This window comes from Polistes dominula, unplaced genomic scaffold, assembly GCF_049000335.1.
Source record: "Polistes dominula isolate Pdom_NZ unplaced genomic scaffold, Pdom_raw_medaka contig_27, whole genome shotgun sequence".
NCBI classification, from domain to species: domain Eukaryota; kingdom Metazoa; phylum Arthropoda; class Insecta; order Hymenoptera; family Vespidae; genus Polistes; species Polistes dominula.
In genome coordinates, this window is record NW_028300906.1 from 4924407 (window position 1) to 4942986 (window position 18580).

At 26.5% G+C, this 18580-nt stretch overlaps 1 protein-coding gene across 9 annotated transcripts in view; it reads right to left on the reverse strand.

The window, feature by feature from the left end:
- The window catches only part of Sytbeta (Synaptotagmin beta), a 46226-nt gene that overhangs the window by 26995 nt on the left and 651 nt on the right, over positions 1-18580 (reverse strand). For 2 of the 9 annotated variants that reach the window (XM_089179728.1, XM_089179724.1), the window contains one exon: positions 16169-16595. In XM_089179728.1, coding sequence (XP_089035854.1) covers positions 16169-16285 — 117 coding nt within the window. In that variant the 5' untranslated portion in view covers positions 16286-16595. Of the gene's footprint in view, positions 1-16168; positions 16729-17960; positions 18005-18580 lie in introns of all 9 variants that reach the window. The other 7 variants (XM_089179725.1, XM_089179721.1, XM_089179726.1 and 4 more) reach the window with 5 other exon arrangements.

Genomic DNA, 18580 nt, shown 5'->3' on the forward strand with positions numbered 1-18580 from the left:
TCTTTTTCACTTATTCACTCTCTAACTCTCATACATATTTAAAAACGATGTTATACAAGGTGAATCACCGGAAAGGAATAAGAAATAGCTTTTCCTTTAACATACACATACATACATATATACCCAGACACTGACACAGATAAATAAAGTTTGGAAAAGGTGCAAATGAAAACACCCTCACACCTTTTCCTTCCATTTACTTTCCTGTGTTTCGTTAAGTATGATTTTATAATCTTCTAACAGTTAATGCAATTCTGACTATATAGAAAAAAACGAGAGAATTTTAATTGTGTAAGAAAATGTAGGAAAAGAATAGAAACACACATACATACACACTTACAACTAAAATAAATGTAAAAAGAAAATTATTCATTAAGGGAGAAAAAGTCAGGAGTTTAAAAAAAAAAAGGAAAAATAATAAATGTGACAAATATTTAATTCAAAAAAGTATATCTATATATGTGTTTGACTTTTTTGATTATTAATTATTGTAAGAATTAATTGATATATCAGTGATATATATATATATATATATATATAGCTTTGTAACGTTGGTACTTTGCGAGACAAGCGTGTAACCACAGCAGAGACGAGCCGTTTATTAAACCTAATTTAGTCCATGGCACGATCGTGAATCTAATTATAATGACGGCGATGGGAAAGGACTAAGAAAATTAACAAGATGGAATCTAAAACGACGAATAGACTTACTCACTATCTATCTATCTATCTATCTGTCTATCTATCACTCTCTCTCTTTCTCTCTTTCTCTTTCTACGAATGTGAAATATGTGCATTCTATTTTTGTTATAATATTTTTTAGTATTTATGTATTTTATTTCTATTTTTGTTTGGTTAATTTAAATTTTTATTTTTGGTTAATTTGCTAAATTAATTATTATATTTTTAATTATTATATTTTTATATTACATTAATTATTATATTTTTAATTATTACATTTTATTTATTATTATATTTTATTTTTTATTATCTTATTATATTATTATATTTTATTTTTTTTTTAAATATTTTTTATTATTATAATATACTAGGGATGCTCCGCCACGCGTTGCTGTGGCTCACATTGAGTTCGATACACACGTCTTTAAGTCAACGAATTACCTTATACCGCCATCTGTTAGAATCTTATCAAACTAACAGAGATAATCATGACTCTTTGTTGCTAAACAAATAATTCGCGATTAATAAAATAATATTGCGATTATAAATTGAGATATAAACTATCCTATCTTTCAAGTTGGATAAACTGCATACAGTGTGCAAAATTTAATTAAAATCGGTTCAGTAGTTTAGGAGTCCATTGCGGACAAACAACGTGTGACACGTAATTTATATATAGATTTTAATTATTATATTTTTATATTATATTAATTATTATTTTTGGTTAATTTAATTAAATAATGCTGTTTTATTTTCAATAATGAAGAAAATTATTTAATTTTATTGGAAGTTTAAAAAAAAAGAATCTTTGATGTAAGATTTGATAAAGGAAAGGGGAAGGAAAAGGAAGAGGGCTAGAGTTAGTGACTAGTTTTATCTCTAAATTCAATTTGTCCTTATTTATCTATATATATATATATATAGTATATTCATTTTGTTTTAGAAATATTCCTAGGGATTTAATCGTTTACATAGAGACACGTAGAATATGCGAATGTGAATCCATTATAAAGGCTTGGTCGTTGGATGGTCGTGTCTCTGTCAGCTCTTCAATATCAATTAACCACTCATTTGTTCGGAACCGTCAAGTAGAAAGCATCGATCCGGAATGCGAAGTACGTCCTTCCGAGTTTAGCTAAACGTACACTTCTACTATTTTCCCCAGAACTTTTTAATCAATTCCAGTTAAACGACCATTATTCTTTTTTCTTTTTTATTTTCCGTAGAGGAAGGTTAACTTTTTTTATTATTATTACTATTATTATTATATAGTATATTGTTTTATTTTTTCCCATTATTCGTTTAAAAAATGTTATTCAGTTTTTTTTTTCAAAAATATTCTCTAAACTTTTATGTAAAAAACCGATTTTAATCATTTAGTAAAAATTATTATAAATTTTTTTATATTTTTATGTTTCAAATCTTTATAATTCGTAAAATAATAATATTATTTTGTGTTTTAATTATTAATATTATTATTATTTTTCAAATATAATATCTTATAAGTAATAAAATTTTAATTATAAATAATTTTATATAAATAATATTATAATTACTACACTAATATAATAATATTAATCATCTAGTAAAAAATATTAGAAATTGTTTAATATATTTCTATTCCAAATCATTATAAAATAATAATATTATTTTGTATTTAAATTATTATTATTATTATTTTTCAAATATAATATCTTATAAAAATAATAAAATTTTAATTATGATATATAGTTGTTCATCTACTATAAATATACAATGCATTTATGATATAAATTAAATATATTAATAATTGATTATATTATAATAATAAAAAATTCATAATGTTATATGGATAAGCTAGTAAATTTTCAATGACACAAATTGATATCATCCTTCTTGGTTCACTGGAAAATTGCCTTGGTAAATAAATGAGATCATTTTACAATCTCTTTCCCCTCTCTCTCAGAGCTCTCACTCTTTCTCTTTCTCTCTTTTTGAAGCAAATAGCAGCCGTAGAAAGCCTAGTCGTGAATCAACTTAATTTTCATTCAATTAATTGTCGCAATAGCGTAATCGAGAATCGATTGAAATCCTATATGTCTTTCATAGGAATAATATCTGCAAGAATTAGTATTTCAATGATCAATAATTTAACATTAATAAAAAAATTATTATAATATAATATAAGCCTCTCAAAATAATATTAATTATAAGTTTAATTAAATTAATATGTGGTTGTAAAGTCATCCATTATTATTAATTAATATTATTCTTATTATCGAGTTGTTAATTAAAGATGTCATTTAATTTTTTATATTTTTATAGATGGAAAATAAATGATTACTGTTATTACTATTATTGTTATTGTTATTGTTATTATTATTATTATTATTATTATTATTAATAATATTAATATTGTTATTATCGTGTAGTCCACGATGCACTTTTATTAATTTTCAAAAAATCGATTTTTTGTTTTTTAGCTTAAAGTGTACTTTAGACATCTAAAAACATTATGCACTTGGTCCCAAGGCAAAAAAAATGTTTAACATGGTGAAATTTGATTTTTACGAAGTGCCTCAAAGCGCTTCGAATATAGATAACAAAACTTTAAACGCGTTTTTCTCGAAACTACATTTTTAAAACTGGGCGGACACAGAATTCGACCATCATTAAACCGATTGACTTGAAATCTTGAAGATAGTTTGATAGTTATATTTTCTACAGAAGTACATATCCGATTTTTCATTGAATGAAAACTTTTTTTTTTCAACAATTTTCTATATTTTTTTTGTGTCGAAAAGTCGATTTTTTTATTCAAAGTTGCGCCATTTTCACAGAATTTGACTTAGAGAAAAAACCGTATGTACTTCTTAAGATAATAGTACATAGATTAAGAATTTCTTTTATTTTTTATTCTAGATATTATAGTTGTCCAGGTATGAGTCCCGCCCCGCCCGTTTTACCAAAAAAAAAAAAACAGGGTTTGGTTCAGCCACGAATACTGACGCCATTTTTTTTTATCTTAAATCAATCAAAATATTTGTTTGCATAGTTCAATATATGATTAACCAAACCTCAAAAAAGAAATTCTATTCCTCATTTAGTTTTCGCAAAAAAAATTCCCAAAAAAAGGCTTTATTTTCAGGCTCCATAGTGGTCTTACCCCTTAAGTCTACCGGAAAGTTTTCTCTGTCCGTTTTTAAAATAGAACAAAAGTAATACATTTTCATATCTCTTTAATTGACTCATATTTATCAATTATTATTATTTATAATTTCTTATCATAGTGTGATAACAATTTGTATATTGTATTTTTAAAAAATGTCTTATTCTTAGAGACGAAAAATTAAACAGGTGTTTGTCAGAGCCGACAGAACTTTCTGATAGACCTAATATATAATAAAAATATTCAAGGGAATATAATGTTTGAAGTTTTCATTTCAAAAATTCAATGAGCTACGAGGAAATTCGTCAATGATCGTGGACTCGTGCATTTTTCAAATAATTTCAATAAGCTACGAAGAAATTCGTCAATGATCAATGAGCCATTGACGAATTTCTTCATAGCTCATTGATCCTCGTATATTGAACAAATTTTTTCCCTACATTCGTGCATTGACTGAACTTTTCGTAGACTCGTGTATTGATTAAATTTTTGTTATTATACTCGTGCATTGATTGAATTTTGATTGAGAATTTTCTTATATATTATATATAGTAAAAATATAAATTAATAAATATATAATATCTAAAATACATAAAATGAAATTTTGAAATATACAGAGAGGATCTTAAAGTTTTTTTTTGTTTCAATATTAATTTACGTAAAATATTAAACCTGTTAGAATAATTGTAATTTTGGTTTTGTTAAAAAAGTTAAGTTACTGTTAGTTTAAAAAAGAATATATATATATGTAACAGTGTTTATTTTATAAGTGAAATATCTTATCCATTTTATATACACCCTTAACATGTATTATATATAGGGTGGCTATGAAAAATAACTATAATACAGAGTTATGGTGAAACTCATGGTTTTTAACGGCCTTGTTGTCCCACGAAAAAGCTCTATATCTTTATGAGTCTGACGTAAAAAGATCTTACGAGACTTGGTACTTCTCATTTTCCATTTTATTCGTTTTACCTTACTCTGCTCTCTCGAGAAACTTGTTTTTCTTTTTTTCTTTTTTATATTACTTTTTATTTATTTTTAAGAAGCCAGACGTGAGAAAGATAGAAAATTATTATTTCATAAAACCATCGTTTTTTTATCCTTCAAATAAATTCTTCTTATTTCTATATAAATTTTTCCTTATTTTTACCCATTTCCTTATTCAAACAATATTTATACATTTTTAATAAAAATAGTGAACAAAATATCCCTAAATCTAGTATTAAAAATATTACTATACATACTGACTGTTACTGTTATACTTAAAAAGTGTATTTCTAATCCATCTCATCAAATAATTTCAACATTTCCTATTGACATAAAAATGTCTGACCATTGAGTTACATGTTCTACTAAAAAACAAAATGGAAGGATATATAGGGAATGATCGTACGTATACTTGACCACTACACGTTTTATTTTTTAACGTAAAACGATAATACGATCGACTCTCGAACTTTTAGCGAAATATAACCGAGTGCATACGTTAATAAGGCTCTTTATGATATTCGAGATTAAAAAAGTGTGTCGAACGTTACACCTTTTAATGGATATCGAGCGAGATAAAGAGAAAGATAGATAGATAGATAAATAGATGGATGGATGGATGGATGGATAGATAGAAATTTTTTTTTCTAACAATAAGAGTTATAAAATATTTTTAATAATACTGTGATATATGATCACATCATCGTTTTATTATACGGTGTTTCTTTTCTCTCCCCCATCTCTTGTTTACGCCATTATATTCCTTTCTTTTTCTTTTTTTTTCATTTTAAACAGAACGAGAGGAAGCTAATATAGAAAAGAAAAAAATAATATATATGGGGAATAAACAAGGATTACAATGTAAAATAAAATAAAAATATATAAAATAGAAAAATACAAACAGAATGTATTTAAATTATTTTAAAACTACATGATTCTATGTTAAAATGAGATAAGTAGACAAAAAATACTTTGAAATATTTGATATTTCGTTATACTTATTTTAATACTTCTTGTATTCTTTTAACTACCTATATCTACTTATATTTTATATTTTTATTTCAACAATAACTAGAAATATTTAATCCAAATATAAATTAATTATATCGATTATAAAAAATAACATTAATATTCTTTTAAATAAGAATTTATTATACATTCTTCTTATATTTATTATATTTTCTTATACTTCCTTTAAAAAAAAAAACAAATTATTTAATCTTCTTTTAAATAAGAAATAAAGGAAAGGAAGGAAATATCGAAAAACTCGAAAATAACGTGAAAATTGAATTTTTATCTATTACTCGAGTTACCAACATACATAAACCAATAAGAATAACCTATAAACGAAAGAAGAGACGTCGATTGCACTAATTAAAATGATATATACCCCATATTTTATTACGTGCTCTTGGAAAAGTTAAAAAAAACAAGATAAATATAAATATTATTCTTTGAAATAAAATTAACACTTGTTCGCGTACTTTCAAGTTTCCGTATTCGACAACTTGTCTATCGAATAAAAAATAAAAATAATCTGTTTGATATTTGAAGTTTGATATTTCGTGACTATACTACTTGATATTTTTATTATCGACGATAAAATCAACTAATATTACTTTATTGGGATTTCTCCAAGTCATCGTTCGAATAAGGGACCTTTAACTTATACGAGAACTGACAGATTGAATAAGAAAATGGAAATAGAAGAGAAAAAAGTAAAACAAAATGGAAGAAAAAGAAAAAGAGAAATAGAAATATCATTGAAAGTGAATAAAATGATTTTTTAAAAATAAATTTAGATAATATAATTTAAGAGCTGGTTACATTAAAAAGGCTTGTTATTGGTACATGATTCATTTCTATTGAAAAAGGTACCTTTGGTATAGCTGAACATAAATCTGCAAGTCTGCCATCGCAAAACCGGGGCCTAAAGCTGGGGCGTATGATTAAAAACGTGAAATTTAGGTGTGAAAAAAATCATAAGGTATACGGATTCTAATTATGGGAAAAGTTTGTCTTTATATTAGGGATCGCGAAAAAATATTGGCAAACGGTTTGCTAGGGGTTAAAGTGCCGCCAGAGCGCGCCAAAGGGGTGTAAAAATTAATTTTTAAAAAATCACGAGGTACATGAACAAAAACTGTTTTATTTTATTATTTAAACATTAAGAAAACAATTTACTAAATGACAGACAAAAATTTGGTGGCTAAAGCCTTGGCAGGCGGTTTGAAAAAGCGCGCTATAATAGCCCACATAACATAAAAACTTTCTAAAAACTTTCTAAAACATGTCTTGAAAAGCTTTAAACCTTTCAGAAAGGTTTCTAAAAAATCTTTCTACTAGGTGAAAATGTCTGCGTTAAGAAAATATTTTACTGATAGAGTAATCTATCTATTTATTGTTGTATAAATCAAGTTTTATTTAAACAATAAATAAACATTCGATAGTATTCGGCTTCTTCGGCTTGTAAAATTAAAAACGAATGGCTCACAAAATTTGTAAAGTGAAAATGGGTACCTATTATAAAATAAAAAAGATGTTTGCATATCACACGTGTTAGAAGTGAAATTTTCAAAAATCTAAGTTTCGAGAGAATAAGACGAATGCACAATTTCAAGAGTAAGATAATTGTAGGATTTATTTATTATAATATTATTACCATATATAATGAAGGTCACCGGTATGGTCTCTGGGTGGAATAGTTGAAAAAAACAACACTTTTCCAAATTCAAGCAATAAAAATGGAATGCTGAATGCGATAGCCATAGATAGAAACAAAAATGGTTAAGGACTTGCCAAAGACATTTGGCAGTGTTTCGAAAAAAATACTGCAAATGATAACTAACGACAAAGACCATGAAATACACATAATTTTTGATAGATATTGGTCACCTTCTATCAAAGACTATGAAAGGTTACAGCGAGGAGGTTTCTCTGGTAATTGCATGTACGCAATTTCTGGGCCAGAGCAAACAAGACCAGCCGATTTTAATAAAGAGCCGAGAAACAGTTATTTTAAAGAAGCATTAGTGAATATTTTAATAAATCACTGGAAACAGCAAGAAATGATTCCGTTTTTAGGAAATAAAAAAGTGCTACTTAATTTCGATAAATGCTATCAATATGAAATTCAAAATGAGAGCATTTTATTTTCAAATAATGATAATTTTACGCTCGATTTGCACGAAGAAGTAGATACAAAAATTGTATACTACGCGTGCAATATTGAATCAACAGCAAGTATTGTAATAAAATGCTCTGATACAGACATTTTAATTATAATGTTAGCTAATATCATTAATGTTCGACAAGGTAGCAAAGTTTATATAGAAACAGGAGTTTTCAATGGACAGAGAATCATTGACGTTTCAACGTTATATGAGACGTTAGGTGATTTATTCTGTCAATCATTGCCAGGATTTCATGCCTTAACTGGCTGCGATTTTAATCCTGCATTATTCAGGAAGGGAAAGCAACGCCCTTTACAGATACTCAGAAAGAACGAAGAGTTTCAACAAGCTTTTAATCAAATAGGCTCTGAAGACTGTGACGAAAATAGCGTATTTACGGTGCTCGAGAAATTTGTTTGCAATTTATATAGTTTTAAGTCTATGAATTCTGTAAATAGTGCCCGATCCGCATTATTTTTAAAAACTTATAAAGTAAACGACTTAGACGAACCATTCCAGAAAAAAAATTACAGAATTTTGATGCTTCGATTTTACCGCCCAGCCAGGCTGAATTGACGCATCATTTATTAAGAACAAAATATATTGCCATAATATGGAAAAATGCTTAAAAAAAATACCGTCAATTTTAAAACCAGCGAATTGTGGATGGTTAATATCTGAAGACAAATATAAATTCAACTGGTTCGACGAACCGCAGCTACCCAGTACAGTAAAAGATGTACTTGATACTGAAATTACTGAAGGTAAAATACTTTATCATAGAATATATAAAATTTCTTTTTATTTCAATGGGTTAAAAACTACTATATTTCAGGCGATGATGCAGGAATCGAATCTGAGGAAGATTCGATATATGAAAGCGAAGATGATTTTCCATCTGAGTCATACACTGCCAGCGAAATTGAGTAGCATCTGTTAATATTTTTGCAGTATTCGATTAATAAAGATATGATTATATATAACATAATGTCACTTCTTGTCTTTCTAACAATATATTCACAGTATAATAATTTCATATTTATTCTATAATTAAATATCTAGCGCGTTGAACGCGATTACAAATCTTCTATTATAGCGTGCTTTTTCAAGCCGTCTGCCAAGGCTTTAGCCACCAAATTTTTGTCTGTCATTTAGTAAATTGTTTTCTTAATGTTTAAATAATAAAATAAAACAGTTTTTGTTCATGTACCTCGTGATTTTTTAAAAATTAATTTTTACACCCCTTTTGTGCGCTCTGGCGGCACTTTAACCTCTAGCAAACTGTTTGCCAATATTTTTTCGCGATTCCTATTAAGGAATTTTTTTTTATATTTTATTTATATTTATATTAATAAAGACAAGCTTTTCCCATAATTAGAATCCGTGTACCTTATGATTTTTTTCACACCTAAATTTCACGTTTTCAATCATACGCCCCCGCTTTAGGCCCCGGTTTTGCGATGGCAGACTTGCAGATTTATGTTCAGCTATACCAAAGGTACCTTTTTCAATAGAAATGAATCGTGTACCAATAACAAGCCTTTTTATGTAGCCAGCTCTCCGTCTAATACATTTTAGACATCATTTTCTTGTTTTCAATCATTTTTTATTTTATGAATTATTATATGTTTATAGTCTGTTAATATTTATTTATAAAAAATAGCATTAATCACACTTCTTTTCATATTATTTTTTTATTTTTGGAATGGAATTAATTTATAAATAGGAAAGGAATTAGTATTTATGTATATTTCATTACTGCATTAAAAATTAACATATATTTTTTTTTGAAATAATTATTTAAGTTTTATATAGATATAAAATAAATAATCAAATAAATAAATATATATAAAATATATAAAATATATATAATATAAAACATAATATAAATATAAATATTATAATATTAATATAAATAAAATATAATATAAAACAAATATAATGATATATTATATAAAAAATAATAAATATATAATAAATATAATAACTATATAATAAAATATGTATATTAATTAGGGGTTCCCCGCCACGCGTTGCTATGGCTCACAATCAGTCCGATACACACATCTTTAAGTCAACGAATTACCTTATATCGCCATCTTTTAGAATCTTACCGAACTAACAGAGATAATCATAATTCTTTATTAATAAGCAAATAATTGGCAATAAAATAGTATTGCGATTATAAATTGAGATACAAACTATCCTATCTTTCAAGTTAGGTAAAACTGCACACAGTGTGCAAAATTTTATTAAAATCGGTTTAGTAGTTTAGGAGTCCATTACGGACAAACAACGTGACACTTTATTTATATATATTAAGAAGATATATATAAATAAAAAAACATTGTTTCTGGCAATGAATTAAAACATTGAATTATTTTTCCCACTAACGTGAATCTAGGTTAAATAATGATACTTAATGTCGTATGTAATATAATAGTACTTCCGTTGTAGTAGAGAAAGATAGATAAACACTTCTAAACACTCAAATATCGTTTAAACTCTTGTTCAACATGTTACGACATATGTATCATCATATAATTTTCTTCCCTAGAACAATACACTTCTCACATAGTTATTCCATTCCTTTTAACATAAAATATCTACCATCATTTAATATCTGTCAGTATTTTCATCATAATTATTATGATAATAATTCCGGTTATCATCGTCGTTCGTTATTTATTTTCGTTTATACAGAAATTATTATTAATCCGTCGTTTTAAGCTTCATAGATGTATATATATATATATATACATAATACTATATCACAGATATTAATTATGTTAATTAAATATGCCGTATACAACGACAAATAGCTTTAATTCACATTTTATAAATTAAAAAAAAAAGGGAATCTATTAATAACGAGAAATAATGTTATTTAATTATTAATTTTTATAATCAAAGATACACCATAATAAAATGTCTTGCTTTTCATTTTATTATTTAACACTAGATTTACGAACTGAAATAGTTTAACACATTTCTAATTTTTTTTGCTACATATGTGTATACGAAATTTAATTGTTTTTATTTTTACACAAAATTTTATTATATTTTTTTAATTAATGAGCGATAATATATATATAATATTTAATATATTATTAGTATAAAATAATAGTATATTATTAATTATTATTAATTATTATTATAATATATACAATATTTAATATATTATATATAATATATATTAATAAAAGAAAAACAATTTATCTTTTTCAAATTAAAATTTTAAGATAAAGGGCATGAGAAATATATATATTAGGGTGGATACAAAAAATGACTTTTTTTTTTTCAAGTGCCACGGAAACATGGGTTGCTAGACACCTTAAAACAATTCTCATCAAATATGAGCTCTTAATTTTAATAGGAAGATCCTCCGCATCGACAAACTTTCATGTGTACTGATTTCAGTCTCTGAATATCTTTTGAACGCTTAATTTAATCGCCAAAACATAAGAAACCATTTTTATAGAGCAGTTAATTTCCTACAAAAATTTGTATTGTGCACTTTTTAATAGTCATTTATTGTCGAGTTATAAAATTCATAAACAAAACTGAAATTTGTCTTAAAATAATCAAACTTAAATCTTTAATATCATTCAAATGGTGAGGTTTACGGAAAAAGTATAAGATACCTTTTTTGTAGAGCATTAAATTTCTACAAAATTCTTCCAGAACATTTTTCTGTACGATCAATTAATGATGAGGTATGAATTTTATTCTATTGGACTGAGAAAAAAATAAAAAACTGCGATGCGGTGGATCTTCCTATTAAAATTAAGAGCTCATATTTGGTGAGAATTTTTTTAAGGTTCTAGCAACCCATTTTTCCATGGAATTTGTAAAAAAAAAAAATAATTGATTTTTTTGACCTACCCTAATATATATATTGCTAGTTCTCCAAAAAAATCGAAAATGGCTTTATCGAGTTGATCAGTTTTTTTTTAACTCGTAATCGAATTTTTTTTGCTCAAGTCGTAGTATATGTCTTGTTTGAGGAAAATATTATAGTGGTCCCCAACTTTTTTGAGTTTGAATTGAATATAAAAATTTTTAAAAAATTTGAAAATGAGGGAATGACAAATTTGTTAGGGAATGATTTTTAATATGATTCTACAATAATTAAAAACTTTATAATGCACCAATCATTTGTTTTATTACAAGACTATAATAATTAAATAATTTTATTGGAAAAATATAATTAATAAATCCATACTTAATTATTAAATCCAGTCTTTTACTAAAGCCCCATCATCAGATAATGAAAGAATTTTACCAGGATAGACTTCGTTATTCCATGTTATAAGGACATGGTCACCAACTTTATATCCATAGGTATTTTTTTCAGAAGGAGTAATCTTCGATATCTTCACATTACTTTCTAATTTAACTTATTTTCTTTTACGTCGCGTTTATACCGCAGGTGTATCCTTATCCGATACTTCAAAAGTTTTATAGTAACCAAGATGAAAATATTGGCATTTTCCAACGCAGTCAAAACAAGATAGAGTTCTAAATTCAAGCACATCATTTAAGAACACAAATTGTCTAATTTTTTTTTGTCTTTATTTATTTATTTTTTGATCAAGTTATCCGTATTATTGATTTCCGCTGTACTTACCTCAATAAGCATTATTGAGGGACACTTTGAACTCAGAATATTTTACAAAATTAAAAAATTTTATGAGGGAATGACGATGAGGGAATGACGAAACGAAACAAAATTGCTACAAACTTAGGAAAATAAACCTTTTTTTCTTACGAATTGTAAACAGTACTTTATTACTACTGAACAAATATAAAAATATGCTATGATTATTAAATAAAAAAATGCTTACCTTTTGATAACATTACATAAGGGAATGACGTTAAAAAATGTAATATTCAAAAAACTTATTGTCAAATTGATTTTAAGAAAACATCCTTTCTTCAATTGTCCATTCTAGAGTATGTTCTCAAGGGCAATGTTGCTAACTACAAAAAAAGTTAAAGTGGGATTTGGTAGGCCTTGAAGTATTGCTCCAATCACACTGTTACAAAACGGTGAGGGAATGATACTTTTTTTAAGGACAAATTTTGAACTATATTTAAAAATATTTCCATTCGCATTTATGAAACTATGAACTCATATAGGTATAGTCAATACTATCCTATATAAATAAAAAATATGATAATAAACAATTTGTAGGGAATTTTACGTTTTAAGTTAATGATTATCTTCAAATTTAGCGCTTGGGACATAGTGAGAGAATGATTTTCAGGGTACTTTCTTGGATATATCTTTGTTGTTTATCATATAAAAAATAAATTTGTTTCATACATTCGTAGATCTAGTACAGTCGTATTATTAAAAAAAACAACTTTTCATAATTGACGATCCTGGTTTATAAAAATGATCAAGGACATCAATTTCGATTTTTTTGGAGAACTAGCCATATATATATATAGAGAGAGAAAGACAATTTTTCTTTTTTAAATTAAACTTCGACATTAACGATTTCTCTCTTTTATTTTTATTATTCTTTTTTAATATCATATTTTTTTTCAAAAGAATTATCTCGTAACATTTTAATATAAATTCTTTTGTTTCCTTATTTTTATTTCATTTTAATCGAAAATATTATTTTGTAAATAAGATTCCTGTTTTTTAATTTTTTTTTTTTAATATATAATTTTGCACACGAGAATATTTTATTTATTATTATAAATTACATATATATGTATATATATTTTCGTGCTTATATTATTTGCATATGAAACATGATCGGCAAAAGAAATTGTTCTGTCGTTTATTTAAATTGAAATCGATTCCCGAATTCGTTCGTTCACAACTGACGCATATAGTAGAGATAATAATACTCGGAGTAACATTTTGCATTCATCGAACGCATTGATTTTAATTTATTCTATCGTTTCCATCATTTTTTTTCTCTTCTTCCCTTTCACTCATTCCGAATAAGAAATGTAATTCAAATGTATACGTGGGGCTTTTATTTATAGAAAAAAAGAAGCAAAAAAAGAACAAAAAAAAAAACATGTGTGCATATCACACAAGTTAGAAGTGAGACCTTCAAATAAACAAGTTTGGAGGATAATTTATTATATAATATTATTATAATATTTTTTATACTTTTAATTTGTAATTATTTATTTAATAATTAATTTAATTATAAAAATGCGCGTCAGTTCGTATGCAACCCACCAGACACACTTTAAAAATGATGCTTGCGAGTGCCATCTACTGGGACGGAATTTTTTTCCAGTCAAAACTGTTTATACACGTATGTATGACGGGTTGCCTATCTTTCGAGCAGAAAAAAATTCCGTATATACAGGGTGGGGCAATATCTCTGTCCAGTTAGAATATTGTCGTTGTTTATAACAATATGAAAAATTTTATATATGCAACTTACACGGCATGATGTGAGGCATTTTTTGGCTTGAACGTTTTTTGCGTGGGTGAAGGTATAGAAGAGATTTCAAGGTTATCTGCATTTTTTTAAATGAATATTATATTGTTTTTTAATGGGATGTGATGGCAAATGTTGAGACGAATTCAACGAGCTATTATTCAAAGTCATGCGAGGTCAAATGTGGTAGAAAATAAAGTTTCTTACATTACAGAAGATGTTCGAAGTGGTGACCGTTAACGCCAATGCAAAGTTGTAATCTTCGTATTGCTGCATCGCGTACATGTTTTATCATTTCTAAACTTATCTTATTACATGTTGCAACTATCAATTGGGGACTTTATTAGAAAAAGTACCACTAAACTTTTGCCAAATTATGTGGTTACAGCACGACGGATGTCCAGCACATTATGCGCGGAGTGTAAGAGATGCACTGAATGAATTTTACCCAAATAAATGGATAGGACGTGGAGGAGTAGTTTCTTGGCCAGCTTGCTCTCCCGATTTAACCCCACTAAATTTTTTTTTATGGAGAGCATTGAAAAATGCGCTTTACCAAGAAGCATCCACTACACCAGAAAACATGAAAGAAAGAATATTTGCAACATGTAATAAGATAAGCTTAGAAATGATAAGACATGTACGCGATGCAGCAATACGAAGATTACAACTTTGCATTGGCGTTAACGGTCACCACTTTGAACATCTTCTGTAATGTAAGAAACTTTATTTTCTACCACATTTGACCTCGCATGACCTTGAATAATAGCTCGTTGAATTCGTCTCAACATTTGCCATCACATCCCATTAAAAAACAATATAATATTCATTTAAAAAAATGCAGATGACCTTGAAATCTCTTCTATACCTCCACCCACGCAAAAAACGTTCAAGCCAAATAATGCCTCACATCATGCCGTGTAAGTTGCATATATAAAATTTTTCATATTGTTATAAACAACAACAATATTCTAACTGGGCCGAGATATTGCCCCACCCTGTATAATATATATTATTACAGTATTAAATAATAATTATATTATACTAATAATAATAATATTATATATATAATAATAATAATAATTATTATTATTATTATTATTATAATTTTATGTATTATTATTTATAAATATTATGAATAATAATCGTAAACATATACGATAATAATATTTTTTTATGATTATTAATAATTGTTTTTAAACAAATATTATGAATATATTATTTATGAAATATTATGAATAATAATCATATATATATATGGGAGTCGTTTAGTGGTAGACACCTAAGGTTTTTCGGAAATAAAATAAATCTAACGTGTATCATAGTCGGCTTTCTTATTAAATATCAAACGATTCATCAGAATTTGATTTGAAGTATCTTTTATTGACATTTCGACCGAACGTCGATATAGCAGTGATATTGAAACTATGGGGAAAAGCTTTTCAAAGGGATTCAAAGTTCACCCTTGTGAAGTTTCCCTCGCAGCAGTACCCTTTTTTCCTTTTCATTACTTTTTTTTCTTTCTTTAATACTCATCCCTTTTTCTCGTAGTTCGTGCATATATGTAACAGGGGGTGAGGGTGGAGATTTAATAATAATAATGAATCTGTTTCTCGATTGATGAATTGTTACAAAAAAAAAAAAACATAAATCATTTCTGAAAAAAATTCTGTCGAAAAAATTGACAGAATTGATGTTAAAGAAAGAAAAAAAAAACGAAAAAGAATTTGTAATGTGAAAAAGAAAAAACTGACCTCTGAGCTGGTAGAAGTAGTGCTGTCAGCACTGTCAGTGTTGGCAACACTCGAAAGTGGTGGCCTGCTTCCCCTTTGAGCCCATTTTTCCCTGATGATGGCTACTCCCGTGACCATTCCGATTTTACTCGTCGCACTTCCACCACCACTCGTACTTTTTTCCGTAGTAGTAGTAGCAGTATTACCAGAACCACTTCGACTTCTAGCTCCACCTCCACCTCCACCTCCACCCACACCTCCACCTCCTCCGCCGCCGCCGCCGCCGCCGCATGCTAACTCCAGAACATCCCCCAGGACTTCCGACAATTTATCCGGCACTTTGACCAGCGCGTCCAAGATCACGGGTTTTTTTTAGTTAAATAAACACGACTAATTTTTGTCTTATTTTTTATTTTTTATTGTCTCTAATTTTTCATTTCTTTTGTTGCTTTTAAAAATAACGTGATTTTTGTTTTGTTTTTTCTTATCTTTCTCTTTCAACTATCATTTTCTTTGTAAGTTGAAAATGAAGCTTTTCAAGCTTGAAATAATAAATTCGATGAATTATTTTTTTCTGTTAACTTTAAATAACGTTTGTTAACCCGTATTGGTCGTAAGTCACGTGGGAAGTGACTTACAAATAAAAGAACTATTTTATTTATAATTAAATAATTAATAATTTCTTATAGTCTCCTTAAAAAAAATAAATTATTTCTAATATTTCAGAAATATTTTTCTTATTCTCTTTATCTCTCTTGATATTAACGTGAAACGAGTAAACAGAAATATGTTAAATAAACTATGATAATGCTAACATTCGGTTTGGAATTTGATTTCGAAACGAGAAGAGTTTGAATTTTCATGACGATCAGAATGTGTATAATACTTGTGTTGGTAGGATTATATTCTCTGTTGTTAAAATTTACGATAGTTTCTAATATTTAATTCGGAGAAAAATACCTCTTATTCAAATATTTACAACGAATTTTAATTAAAATACAAAATTTTAACAGAGAGTTACTGAAATCATATTTTTGAGAATAAATTTTTGTTTCAAAAGTTCGAGAATTACAATTCCAAGTATAAAATTATATTATAATAAGTCCGATATTATATTAAAATGTTTAGTTTAACCAAAAAATAAAAAGTTTTGCAAGGTTTACAAATGTGGACGTGTCGTATTTAGATTTGTAGGTCTGATTATGTTTCGAGAATTATAATTCAAAGTATAAAATTGCATTATAATAAGTTCAACACTATTGTAACATTTTTATTTTTACAAAAAATAACAAATTTTGCAAAGTTTACAAAGGTGGAAGTGTCGTATCTAGATTTGTAAGTTTTACTATGTTTCAGGAATCTCAATTCAAAGTATGAAATTATATTATAATAAGTCCGATACTATTTTTAAATGTTTAATTTAACTAAAAAATACAAAATTTTGCAATATTAAATAAATCCGAATTATAATATCGAATCTAGATTTATAAGTCTGACTATGTTTAGGTTTAAACTACTTAACGGGTCCAATTACTCTTTTAAATTTTTCCCGAATAAATAAATTTTCTTTTTATTTTAACTTTTCTTCTGAATAAAACTATGTTTAAATACGATTGAGAGAAATAACGAGAATAAGAACGACTAAAGGAATCATAATTATTTTCTGTCTATAGAAAAAGAGAGAAAGAGAGAGAGAGAGAGAGAGAGAGAGAGAGAGAGAGAGAAAGAGACAGTGAGGAATATCAAAGAAAAAGATGGAAAGAGAACAATAAGAAAATAAATCGACCATCTGTTTTGTTAAATCGATATTTACCTTAATTGCTGTAATAGTCGATAACAAACCCATGAACTTTTTAACTAATTTTTACGAAAATATATAAATAAAATATTAATTAAAAATTAGAATATATAGAATATATATATAAAAATATAAAAATCGTTCAGAGAGAAAAGAACAAAAAATTGATTAAACTGCGAATAAAATAACAAGGGAAAGAAAGATGGATAAAAAACATGAGAGAAAGAGAAAGAAGATATATAAATATATATATATATATATATATAGTTTAGTTTTTTATTTTAATTTAAAAAAATATATTATATAAAAATTTAAAAATATATATAATTTATTTTTTTTATTATTAATTTTAAAATTTTAATATTTATATACATATATTTATTTATAAATAAATATAATAATATAATATTTTTTTTTTATGGAAAAAATTTCTTTGAAACTTTATTAAAAGAAAAAGGGTAGAAATCAAAGATTCTACCTTTTAATTCATGCAATTTTTCTCTACTTTTTTATTCTTTCGAAATGGATTTAACATGACTTAAAACCTATTATCAAGATCGTCTATCTTTCCTTTCTATTCTCTCTTTTTCTCTAATTATAAAATAATGTTCTCATTTACAAAAAAGATGTATAGA